This window comes from Neodiprion virginianus, chromosome 4, assembly GCF_021901495.1.
Source record: "Neodiprion virginianus isolate iyNeoVirg1 chromosome 4, iyNeoVirg1.1, whole genome shotgun sequence".
NCBI classification, from domain to species: Eukaryota; Metazoa; Arthropoda; class Insecta; order Hymenoptera; family Diprionidae; genus Neodiprion; species Neodiprion virginianus.
The window spans coordinates 23371682-23384981 of record NC_060880.1 but is presented as its reverse complement, the minus strand read 5'-3'; the positions used below and the strand labels follow the sequence as shown (position 1 = coordinate 23384981).

General features: G+C 39.7%; 1 protein-coding gene across 9 annotated transcripts in view; it reads left to right on the top strand.

Annotated features, from left to right (window-relative positions):
* Window positions 1–13300, top strand: part of LOC124303292 (maternal protein pumilio) — a 107193-nt gene that overhangs the window by 54034 nt on the left and 39859 nt on the right. For 8 of the 9 annotated variants that reach the window (XM_046760349.1, XM_046760347.1, XM_046760345.1 and 5 more), the window contains one exon: window positions 2586–2967. In XM_046760349.1, the coding sequence (XP_046616305.1) occupies window positions 2586–2967 (382 nt within the window). The remainder of the gene's footprint in view (window positions 1–2585; window positions 2968–13300) is intronic. The other variant, XM_046760346.1, reaches the window with a different exon arrangement.

Genomic DNA, 13300 nt, shown 5'->3' with positions numbered 1-13300 from the left:
ATCGGTCGGCGAAATCGTACCGCAGTAATATTTTTTGCTGCAAGGAGGCAGGGGAGCCAATTTACTCGAAACGAGTTATGATAGGTCAAACTCTCACGCGTCAAGTGGCGTATTGGAATTATGCTGTACGATGAGTCATAGCAGTCATCATTCAGTCGACAGCGAAAGTTTACAAAATTTTTCCGAATCGTTATATCAACAATTTGCGATCACAGTTTAACTTTAAAAAATTTAAGGTGGCCAGCCTGCGTGAAAACTCGACAAAGCTCGCCCATGCGCGGTCTGACACTCAATCTGCTAAGTTTCACCGTTTCCTTTCGGTATACATAAGGTATTGCTAAGTATCTCACGTCACGCTTTCAAAGTTTTTAAAATCGTCACTGCTACGAGGTGTTGTAAAAAGTCGCAGGATGCTGTAAGACAGGCGAAGCTGAAATAATTGTCTCGCGTAATCAAAGCCCAGAAAATTAAAGTGTTCTTTGAGCGTAGCTGTAACACTGGTGAAAGAACTAACGAACCTAACTGGTTGCCTTGCATGACGTCGCGGTTGGGCTCGATAAAAACTCTAAGGTTAATTGTTCGAAGGATTAGAAGTGAATGAAGAAATTTTTAAAATAAACCAGCAAAGCTTTGCTTCGTTTTCCGGAAGAGAAATTGAAAAATTCACCTTTTTACCCGTGTACGAGAAAACTTTGTTCTTTTCTTGTTATTATTGATTAATTCTCTAATCATGCACTTTGTGCGTTATCGTGTTACAATATTATCATTATCATCGTATTTACGGTGCTATTTTCAAAAGAATTTTTCTTCCCGCTTTACCGTCACTCTATTTTGTTTTTTTTTTTTCTTTTTCTTTTCTTGAACGCAAAATTTATTCAACCGTCATTTTTCCTTACCCACGTATTATAAATACCTACCGGGCGATACATACATATTGTATTGTATACGTATACCCACTTATATTATACGTGTATATATGGCGTCCTAGATAAAAGTGGATATTTTATCCGACAAGTAACGTCGTCATCGTTGAATAATATTGTATAGTTTCTCGTTTTACTCTCACTTGAGTTGCGGGCAGCTGCAGGCTGTCGGCCGGTTAAGATTTGCATATACGCGAGGCTCCTCAATGCTATGCGTTCCTTTCCCGGCACCAAATGCGAAACCCGATTTGGCCACTTCAAATTCTTCTACGATCGACCTCTGTAACAATACTTGTATATTAGTATATAACACATCGGGAATTGGTTTCTCTCGCTTCATTAACTTCGAGTTTGCTAACCGGTTCGAAACTTACGTTAATACGTAGATATTTTATTTCTTTCTTTCTTTTGTGTTTTCTTTTACCGTGCGCGTTACCGTAGTGGAAACTTGCTGTTGTTCGATCACATTTAACAACTTTCCGCTCACATAAAGAAGTAAATGTTTCAAGTTCGAATTCTGATGTTTTTATAATATTTTAAATCATGTAAGTTTAAAAATAAATATATATGCCTGTATAATTAATTCTAAACCATGTAAAAATTAACAAATTAGCTACATTATGGTGATATTGTGCCCATCGATTAACAATCCATTACAATTTATACAAGTTGTGTTAGATGATGGAAAATTTTTACTAAGCAGGTTTTTTTCTAGTTCCGTCGAGTAGGTCTTTTTTTCCTCTTAAATTTGACTCACGATCTATTTGTGTTTTCTTGTTAAAAATACCTCGAACTTAAGCCTTTCATCCGTGTCACCAATTTTGACCTTTTCGTACAAAATTCCGTTGACTTCAAAATTGAATGCACAATAATCATTGCAATGCACTCTGCTTGGTTGTAAAACTGGTGCTATTTTGCATCGAAGTGCAAGAGAAGAAAAAAAAATGGTAAAAATGAATGCGGCCTTGGATATCTGTCTAAGAGAAGGTGCGCGATGCGTAAGATTCGTAGCATTTTTCATCATCAGTCACGTACCTAGGCGGTCTCTTTCTATCCAGTTAAATTTCATCTCCTCGACTATTTTGTTGCACAATCACTTGTAATACGCGTCAAAATCGGCTATCTTTATCCTCTACGAACAAAATATCGTACTGAATAATCTGACTTTTGTTTTTGTATATTACGACGACGATTACGAAGAGACTGACAAAAAAATGACAACGTTCTCTGCAGTTAATAAAAAGTCGGTAAGGTTCATTTCTCCAGAGTGAAACGATGACCGGAGAAGCGGGAAACTTCGGTCTGTGAAATCCGTAATCTTCCATAGAACGAAAGAAAAAAAGGTATGCACGCAGAGCAACGCGGCTTTCTTTACACTCCATTCACCGATGCGGGTCAAGGTTCAGATAGACCATTGCATCGAATGATCAAAGCCTTGAATCCGTCAGAGTTCCGATTGGTCGAGAAACCCCGAATGGTAAAAACTGCGAACGTTGCCAACCTTCGCCATATATGCCGTGAAGCGTTTATAGCACGCGTAAAGTTGGTATATTCGGTACTTTGACCCGCACTCAAAATCGCTCACTAACAAATTACCACAAACATCCGTACGTACGAGAGAATAATCGAAAATGATAAATTTCGCGATACTATAACCCGTAGATATTTTTATTCGGTTCACAGTCGCACGCCGGGTAGCAGACAGCCTTCGCCAGGGGAGGAGGACTTCCAGAAGAATGTATCTGCTACCCTCGCTGTGTCGACGGGGGCTGGAGGCGTCGTGCTCCTGAAACAGGGGATCGACGTCGTCGGTACCGAGGAACACTTCATGACGGCCTTCGGTCCGGCCCCTCACCTCCAGCATCATCAGGCCCCCCCGGCCCACCACTTACCTCATCCACATTCTCACGCCGCTCAATTGTTCAGCGCCCAGGGTCCACCGCCTCAACAGGGTCCGCCTCCTCAGCAACAGCAGCAGCAACAGCAACAGCAACAACAAGGTCCTCCCCAGCCACAGGACACCGCGACACATTTTGACGTCCAGGTGAGCCTTTTAAGCTATTCTTTAATTAGGATCTAGAGTGAGGGAACGGTGGAACTTTATCCACTTGCCCGATTTACCGTCCGACTGCGCATGCGCGAGATTTTTCGTTGTACAGGCTTGCCACCTTAAGTTTCAGCCGTCAAACTAACGGCTTACGTATATAGAGGTTATGTAAATAGTGAGAAGTTTTTCGAGTCAAGCAGATCTCAAGTGGTTTATGTAGTCAATTTGTTGTCATTCCGAAAGGTTTGGTGAACTTTTGTCATTGAGAGACTAATGGCGATGACTACTGCTACGAGTCGTTGGAGCTACGTAACTTTAATTAACCACTTGACGCGGGAGAGTTTGACGCCGCATTACCCGTTTCGAGTGATTTGGCAACCCCCCTTCAACTTACAGTCAATAATATTGCTGCGATACGGTTAAACCCTTACCAATCGGGTAAAAACCAGGACTTGCTAACTACAATTGGGATATCAAGTCCGAATAACAGTCAATAATTATCTATAATCAAAATTTTTCCCATAATTCATGCCCGCAGCGATATTTGAATAGTTTGGAAAGCTCGACAACAAAGTTTGACAACATTTTTAATACTGTTATCGTGAATTAGATTTTTGCGCAATAACCTAATGAATTTTTGGCATGGCATAATATAATAATAGGAGTTTCTGAGAACCGCGGAAATGTCAACTATAAATGTCACTTTGGGAGAACGAAATACACGATACGGCCTCAGGAGAGAACAAAATCAATGTAAAACAACAAATGACGAGATATTTTTAAGTCAGGTTATTCTTCTCCGTCTAAAATTCATAGGAAAAAATTCGGAGTGTAATATCTATTTGAAATTTGGTTCGCCAGTAATTCAGGTTATGCTTTTTGGATGAAAAATTAGACAGCGTAACTACTCGCATGCATTGGTCGACCAGTAACTGGTTTTTACCGCTGACATTTTGAATTTCGAAAAATGGTGAACTTTAATGTCATATACTGGAAAGAATATATTTATTCAGGTAATAAATATTGTATCCAGTGAATTCAATCAATGAATGTTGCAGCAGCATCAAATGATACTCGAATATATGTTTTTGCAAGTGAAATTGTGTACCGACAAATTGCGTTTGATGTGATGTCGAGCAAGTATGTATCAGTAACGGTAAGTAGATATCACGTCTTCTGAAAATTCATGCAAACGTCTTGAACAGGGAAGGTGGTCAGGAATTCTTTTCGCCAATTTCGAGTGGCCACATTACTTTTATAGTAAAATAACAATATACCGTTGGTAAAAACGTCCATTTACGCATAGCGTTTCTAACTAATTGAATTTTTTTCAAACTTTTAACTCTACAATTGTTTTATACCTAGGGAACTGTCAGAATACTCAATTGATGTTGTTGTACATGAACGGAAAATGTCACGTATTCGTATTAAAAAAAGTCGACAAAAGAAATGAGGAAAAGAAAAGGAATAATCTGAGAATTAATTGGAAAAATAGGCATTTATTTTCAGTAGGTTACAGCTAAATTTCAGATTCCTTTACACAACATCGATATGTTTTATATACCTTAAATAGTTTGTTTTACTTGAAACGTTTGACTTCGAGTCAATAGCTGAAATTGTGTCGATGAATATTTCAAACAAGCTGGAACTGGCTGGTTGTGAAGTAAAATGCTGCAAAGAATCTCTTACTAGTGTTAATTTGAAGGTAGGGTTATTTTTAAGTGTGCGGGCGGGCGCTAATGAGCTACCCAACTTACAGTTTCTGCGTTCGCTGGTAGAGAGTTACTCTTCTTTTACGCACGCTGCGATCTGAGTAATCTCGATGAAAAAAAGGGGACGTAAAATTCAAAGGCATCGTGTAATATCTGAGAACAAAGACGTTTTCAATTTTTCAAATTCTCCTGGCTATTAAAAATTTATTTTTAACGCACTTGTCAGAGAGGTTCAAAGCTTTCTCTTTCTTTCTTTCTTTCTTTCTCCCTCTCGCCTCCTCTTTTAACAACAAACCATATAATCCAGGTTCACTCGGTTTCCGCTCACAGTCCCTTCGAATTCTAGATTCCATGCATTGTATGCTTCAAGAGTCGCAAAGCTCGTCCCTTTTCACAGCGAAACGTGCTTCGCGATCTCGTTCGGCTTCTTTTCTTTGGCATGCTATTGAAAAGTGCTACACAAGTATTCCGTTTGGTCTTTTATCAATGCGACAATAAAATAAAACTCCTAATATCGGTATTATTTTCTATTTTCGATGAGGAATATTGCCGATATACAGACCCGGTTATACGGTTTGATTTTAGTTTTGGAAAAAGAAACGTATTTCAGATTAACTGAAAAATCTATCAATTAACGAGATAGACTAACTAAAAAAGAAATACGACTGCAAGCTTAGCTCCAAACTTCGTTGAACACTTGACATTTTTCAATTGTCGTGAAGATCAAAGTTGATCTTTGGTTTAGGTTCTCTAGATTACCAATCGAGAAACTTTCATCTATGATTAACAAATTTTGGTGGAAACTTGATTTAGCCGGGTTCAAATTAAATCGAATACATTTGCCTAAAATTTATTTCACTGAAATTTGCATTATTCATACGAAGAAAGATCCTTTTTTTTCAAAGGCGAAGGTTTCGTAACGGATGAAATCACATCATCAATTAACCTCACGATCAAATATATTTCCACTATCAAAAGTATTCGAACGAAAGGAACCATCAGAGTTTACTTGTTTCGAAGCGGAGAAGAATACGGTGTGGAATATTATTGTAAAATTGATTCATCTTATCGAGATATTACAAAAATTATGTTTGGATAATCGACTTTACTCTTCCTCCCCATAAACGTATTTCCCCGGCCTTTTCGCAACGGGACAGAATATTTTAGGGGAAAGAAAAAGAAAATCAAAATTCCGACGTAAAATCCTGTCATGCATTACGCGATGTTTCGCGGTCAAGAATCTTCACATCGTTGCGGTTTGAAGTAGAAAATATAATTCAACGAATGAATATTCATGACATCTCAGGCCTGTGAATGCATAATACCAATTCTGAGGTCACAAGAAAGACCGGTATTCCTTTTGTTACGAAAATAAACAAAATCGAAAGTGGTAAAATCACGCTCCGCGTTATAAATTCCTGTGTGTGCAAGACTTTACAGAATCGTATTTGGCGTTAGGTGTAATTGCAGGAGTAGAAACATCTATCGTTAACGTCAAAATACACCTGCCGGAAAAAGATTGTCAAAAGTTTTATATAATTTACCTTTTTTAAAGTTCTTAAACTGTTTTTCAAGTTACTTGCCTAATTGCCATGCCTGTTTCTAAATTTTTTTTGACGTGGAAGCTGCCTCAGACTTTCATAAACCGTATATTGGCTGGCTCTGTGTAACTTACGTGTTTGACAATGTGCCACGCTGTTAATTGTGCACGTGTTGACGTTTTGCAATTTTTCAATTTGAATTTTCAATTTCGAGACGCGTCAACGCGTTAATTATTATTTATTCATATCCATTAATTCTTGATTATCCTACGAAAGTCTAACGGTAATGTTTTGATCGAATAACTACAAGAAATCGCGCTAGAAATAGAGAAACGGCATTCCTATCGAAAATCGCGTGTTTAAACTTTTCTGAGGAGTTTCTTGAGCGGCGCGGGCGGTGAGTAGAGCTGTGGGCATAAGAGCTTGAAGACGTACAAATTGTATTACATATTCTCGCCCACGGAGGTTTTATTTTTATCCTCTCGTAGAATATTGTTGTCGCGACTCTTGATCGTTGGGATGGTTGCCAATTTTTATTATTTATTTATAGATTGACTTTAGCGCCAAAGTCGGACGAAATATTTCAACTTATCGCCACTTCGCTATGTTATAAGATGCGGATAACACCTTCCGATATCTCTTCAGAATTTTGTTCTACTTCTTTCCTTCTCCTCGTGTATAAATAAAATTTAATATCTCGTGTACATTACACGGGTAGAAGAAACAGAGAAAGAGAGAGAGAGAGAGAGAGTATGAGATTAATTTTTCGTGAACGGCATGAGTTTGTTTCAACGCGGCAGCGTAAGCCAGAGCCAATTTCAACGTAAAATTTTCTCACCTGCTTTCTCTTTACCAGTTTATTACAATAGTAAACTGAAGAAAATTGCCGGGCATTGAGCGCAGATTTTTAGTTCTCCGAAAACTAGAATATGCAGAAATCAATTCGGGGTATAATAATCAGAAATTCTGTCTAATAGCTGACTGAACGTCGTTATCGCAATGTGTTCGATTAAAAAGAAGAAGATAATCGAATAAACAAGTTTCTGGCAACTGGAAATGATCACGACATGCAAATCTCTCGTAGATACAAGGCAAAATAGCCTGGCAGTGTTTATTGGTGTGAAACTATTCGAACTGTTTGAAAACGAAAGTTCTCGAAGTCGATGAAGAAAAATATGTCCAAAGCTGTTTGACTTGTATTTACAAACACACTCAGACGATTTCCCCCTATTACTTTTTCTGCATTGCTACTAAAGTGTAATTCAAACAAGTGTAAAAAACAGAGTTTCTTGATGAAAATGCATATTTCTCGATAAGCTGACAATCGCAATATTTTATTGATATTTTTTTTTTCGCTCTCCGTCCTCTTCGATGTATCTGGATTGGGATCTTTAAGGGTCGTTGAATAGTCAAATATGATTCGAAACTGTGTCAATGTCGGGACAAATAGCGCAGCTAATAATACTCGATGCTCCGGTATTCTGCTATCAGTATATTCGGTATTGTACTAGGATTGTAGACTTGGTGTGTTTAGTATTTCATACTAGTTGGTATTGCACCAGCGTTGTACCTAATTGTAAGTATAATACCAGAGGCATCAGGTATCGTTAGCCGCGTTGCATTCTCGCTTTTCTCATCGCTTCGAACCGTATTTAATTTTTCAATATTGCTTTTATCCAAGCCATGAAATTCCTTGGCCAGGTTTGCCGCGATGCCGGGCTGCCTGGCAGCAGACGCTGATGGTTCACCGGGTAATTGTGCTAGAGCAGCGTAGTAAGTATTATAAGCCCTCCGTCGTCGGCGACGCGGTGAACGTGAATGTTCGTCATCTGCGCCGAGATAAATAAATCACCGAGTGACAGTTCGCCGTCTTCCTTCCTCCCCCTCTTCGTCCTTCCTCCTCCACCGTCAACCGCTTTGAATCTATTCGGAAAATGGAACACCGCAATATATATATATATATATATATATATATATATATATACAGTATATACACCTATAAGTGTAATGTACACGCCACGGGAGAGCCTTGCCTCCTCGACGCCACCTTGACAACTGTATATTATACATATATTCCTTCAGCGACGACGACGACGACAACGACGAAGACGAGGAGAGTGAACGAACCATCCAACAAAAGCGCTGCTCTCAGGGACTCTGACCGTTTATATACTCACTTCGATTATAATAGACACAGGTTTTCTTTTACTTGTCGGTGAATGTACACATTTTGTTATACACTTGACTTTTTATTTTTTATTTTTTTTGTATTTTTTTTTTTTTTTTTTGTCCCTTCAACTTCTCCTTCTTTTTTTTTCGAAGCAAAAAGGGGGAATGGGAAGTTATAGTAATCATCCCGAAAATGAAAAGTTGAATTTTCACTCTAAGGTCTAAGCAATCGCTTCCGACTATTTTCGTACGGACGCCACTTGGGTGACCAATTTTTCGTCAAAAAACATTGGTTTCTTTTGCATATTTGAACGCTTCAACAGCTGAGTCCAATGTTTTCAGTACGGATGTTCGAGACCGTCAAATTATACCCTAAAAATTGTGGGGATTGCTGCAACTAAACCAAATAATCTGTACTTATATATATATATATATACAAATTAAAGAAAAATCTGAAATACAAATCCTCACTTTCTGCCTGAGGAATTGCTCGTGCAATGTGAATTCTAAAAGTGCCGTAGGATTTCACAAAATTGTAACGTGTTTGAGAATTATTATGTTCTTTTTTTTTTTTTATTTTCCTTTATTATTTGTAAAACTGATACAATCCACAGTCTGTAGTGTAAGTAGGTAAGAACGAATCGATCGAAATTTTCTTCTGCGCTAAAATGTACCGATTTCACTGTGTGAATTCGGGTGTATAGAACGTGTCTAACGTCTACGAGCCATAAATTAAATACTTTTGCTTTTTCCATTGCGCGATGGCATGAGCTAAGCCCATAAAACCGAGTGAAGCGAGAATTTTATTAACGTATTTACGTACACGAATATAATATCCAGAATACCCAAAACACCACGTGGTAATGAGCAAGCGTTAAAGCAGTATTTCATGTAAATTCCGGATAGTTTCGGGGTGATGCGAAGATCGCGGCGGCAACGACGGCGCTAGCAGATTGGCCGGAAATGCACAGGCGCGTATTTCACACTAGATCAGGTTCAAGTTCACGGCTGGTAGAATCGGCCGTGAATACATTTGAATTAAATGGCGAAACATCGCTCATAAGTGGTCGCGGTTGAGGAGGAGGCGGAAACTGCTCTTACGAAATGTCATCGCTCTCCACTGAACGCGTCATTTCGCTGTATCTTTTTATTATTATTATTTTTATTATTATTATTAATATTATTACTCCAACCAGTCCGCAAGACGCTTCCAAACATCTTCCGCTCGTCCGGTCGGTGGACTTATAGCGTCTCTCGGGGTTCGGAAGACCTCCTGCACTCTGCTTATTTTCGAGGGCTGAAATTACCTCGATCGTAAACCCAGGCTATACGCAGGGCTCTCAACTTATACAAATATACATACAAGGCGTATAATTGACGTTATGCATACACTAAACAAACCGTCTATCTCGTTGAGGTAGGTCAAGTCCGTCTATTTCAGAAACAATTCTTATTCAGAGAAATGCTAGGTTTTAACATTTCTCGAGTCTCGAGAATCGGGTCAATTTCATCGATACAATCCTGTGGCTGTTTCGTATTTTCAACAATTGAACTCTCGAATTGAAAATAGTGAAGATGATTTTATTTTTTTTTTTTAAATTTTGACGAATATCTCGATTCGTGATAACAACGTTTCAATCAAATTTTATCCTATCTGCCGCAGCTTTGAAATAAATAGAAGCACATTTATGCTGTTCGAAGTTGATGAAAACGAATGCACGCTTAAGGGAACGTGATTTTTGAGATGCTGAAGTGGTGATTTCTTCTTTTTTTTCTCTCTTTTTCTGGCTCGTTGTTTTTCCCAACGGCAAATCAACGGCGCTTAGATATGCGCATTCGGGTTTAGAAATTCGCAAGACTTTGGTACAGCCGCCCGCTTCGTTTCATTTTCTTCATTCACGATTTTTTTTCCTGTACCGTTTACCGTACCTGTGCAGCAGATCGGCTTGACAAACGAATTTATGCTCTTGTGTCATTCGGTTACGAATGTTACGATGTCTAGGAGAGTTCGCCGCTGCGACTCTGGGACGAGTTCTTACGGTAAAAACGAACTCGAGATAGCGACTAACCAATGAATGGCATTCGCTCTCGCGATACAGATACGCTGGCAGAGAAAGAGACACGACGGAGAATGTGCGACTCGTGTATGTGCGGTTCGTACGGGCTTTTCGTGTCAGACGAACGGATGGAATTTCAATGGATGTGTTGTTGGGAACCATGGGAACCGAACTTCAAGCGATGTACCTCTACTCATCTATCCATTTAAACTCGAATCTCTTCGGTTTCGTCGGTTCATCACGATTCAGTCGTATCTCTGCTGTCGCAAATAATTGCGGTAGCGCTGATTTCTTCATATTTTCTGTTGGTTTTACACCTTCGTTCCCCATAAATTCTACGAAATGAATTTAACGGTTATAAACCAATTTTTTTTTCATACCTCACATCGACTTTTGTTCATATCGTTCGAACAAGACAAAATTCGAGTCGTTATTCAATTTTGACGGAGCAGCTTGACTTCCACTGACTTCCAAGTGATTCTTTAACGTTTAAAGTCGTTTAACTTCTGACTGCTTTTCAAGTGACTTCCAATGTTGAAGGGTAGCTTAAATTCAACTGATTTTCATTTGTGACAAATGATTCTTTGAATTAATGGTTCGATGGGCATTCACCAGATGTCACTAAGCACTCAGCGATTCCGGGACAAAAGAACCGAGAACGGTACTCCCAAACTCCTGTTACTCGCAATCAGACGACGCTCCGCGTTGTCAACACCAGATCGGCATTGACTTTGTTTTGAGTTGAAATTCACATGCCAATGTTCAAATTGATCCATTGTTGTGACGCACATACACACCGCGACGTCCAAACAACCATGATAAATACGTGTATCGTTACGAATACCAAATGTTGAATTTGTGCCAATTTTTAAACACATTTTATTCGACAATGATTGTTTACAACTTGTCGATGGCATATGTTCAATAGATGTTCAAATTGGCATATTTTCTTTGAAACTGATTCGTAACCTGTCTTTCGACGATCGACACGTTTCGCTCAACTTACCCAAACGGTGATTTTTAAATCTGATATGGTTGAAACCCGTCAGCTGGTGTGTAAAGTCAAATCTCTCTTTCCTTTATTCCCGATCACTCTCGCTCTCTCCCGGACGCTTACCGAGAGAAATTACAAATCGCGAGATTGGTTTCGCGTTCGGCGGTGACTTCATAAGAAAGAAAACTCCGTACCAGCCGACGGCTCCGTTTCCCGTGTACACTCCGTGGCAAAAATTGCATTATTGTTGCAAAGACTAGAAGGGAATGAAGCTAGACGGAAAGAACGGACGAACACGGAGGAAAAGGAAGAGGACTTGTGCTCGACAGCGCATGAAGCGACTCCGGTTCGTTTCTCTCTCTTTCTCTCTCTCTTTCTCTCCCACGATCCGTTTCTATCTTCGCATCTTTTTTCTCTTACTCGTGTCTCACTCTTTTTCTGAAACCTTCTTTCTCGGTCAACGGCGTGTTGCGAACTCGAAGTAAAGCTGCACCACCAGCCGACAACACGGGTTGTTGACTTGATGCCCATTGAGCATAAAGAGCATTGACTTCGTACGATGAAAATCTGTATCACCGCCCCGAGACCTTACCTCGCTTCGACGATTCTCGAAAGGGGGAAGATGACGAACAATTCCACAACTGGGCATGGAAGACAAGTTTACCGCAAACTATTCTACTCCCACAGTAAATCTCTTGTACTCAGTCTCGAGGAGAAAAGCCTAGAGCTTTTCAGAAACTGCATCCCGCTGAAAATCTTGAACCGTCCAACGCCACTGCCGGTCGATCAAAACTCATGCGTTTAATAATCTTGAAATATTTATTTTTATTGCACTCTCGTGATACATATAAACTTCAGTTAATCTCATGATCTTTGAAGTTCTGATCATATTGATGACTTTGACTCGCGTCACAAGTTTCTGACTAATCGCTTAACTGAGCACTGACGCCTGTCATTCCTCAAAGTCTTCCAAAATTTTATATCGGAACGATGTAGTGTAATGCAAAGTTTGAGCGAAAGTCTACAAAAGTTTACCCTAAGTTACACGATGCTCTTTAATACTTAAATTGTGTACTTTTATCGTATGACTGAACACATCTGGAATATCTTCCTCCTCAACATCGTTTATCGTACTTAAATCCCGTAAGCAAGACATATATGTAACATCACATCTATAGCGGATCATTTCTCGTCAGTTGACATTCATGGATTTCGAAGATGATCTTTTTTCCGCCAACGTCCGGTTCTCATTTTCGAAGAGGGCTATTATACACCTTCGGCCCCCATCTTTCCTCACTCTCCGGACCTCTCGCATAGGTAATTATCTTTTCTTATCTCTCTCCCTCTCTTTCTTTCGCTCGCCAGCTCTCTGTTTGCTGAAGAGAAGTCGGGCGGCCGGGGTTGTCACTCATCCTGCGATATTTTTGGGTTTCGGTTTCTTACGTAACGGACCTCGTGGCGCGCGAGCCTCGCGTCTCCGCACCCCTCGGCAATAACGACGAACGGAAGAGAAGGTGGACAAGAAAACGAACAAAAAGGTAAAAATAAATAGACGGATAAAAAAGTCGAAGCGATTTTTTTTTTTTTTTCCCCCTTCTCCACCGAACACATCATCCCACGGTGAAGCGAACAGCAGTCGATTTTACGCTCTCGCGGTATCGCGGGCCATGCGGTTACGGAGCAGAAGAGATAGAGGTGAGAAAGAGAGAGAGAGAGAGAGAAAGAGAGAGAGAGAGAGAGAAAGAGAGAGAGAGGGTGTTGAAAATCCGACGTCGATTGGCGGCGTTGATTTAGACAGCAGTCAACCCGATCTCTCCTGCAGTTTTGTTTATTTTCTGTTTATCATTTTGTTCGGGT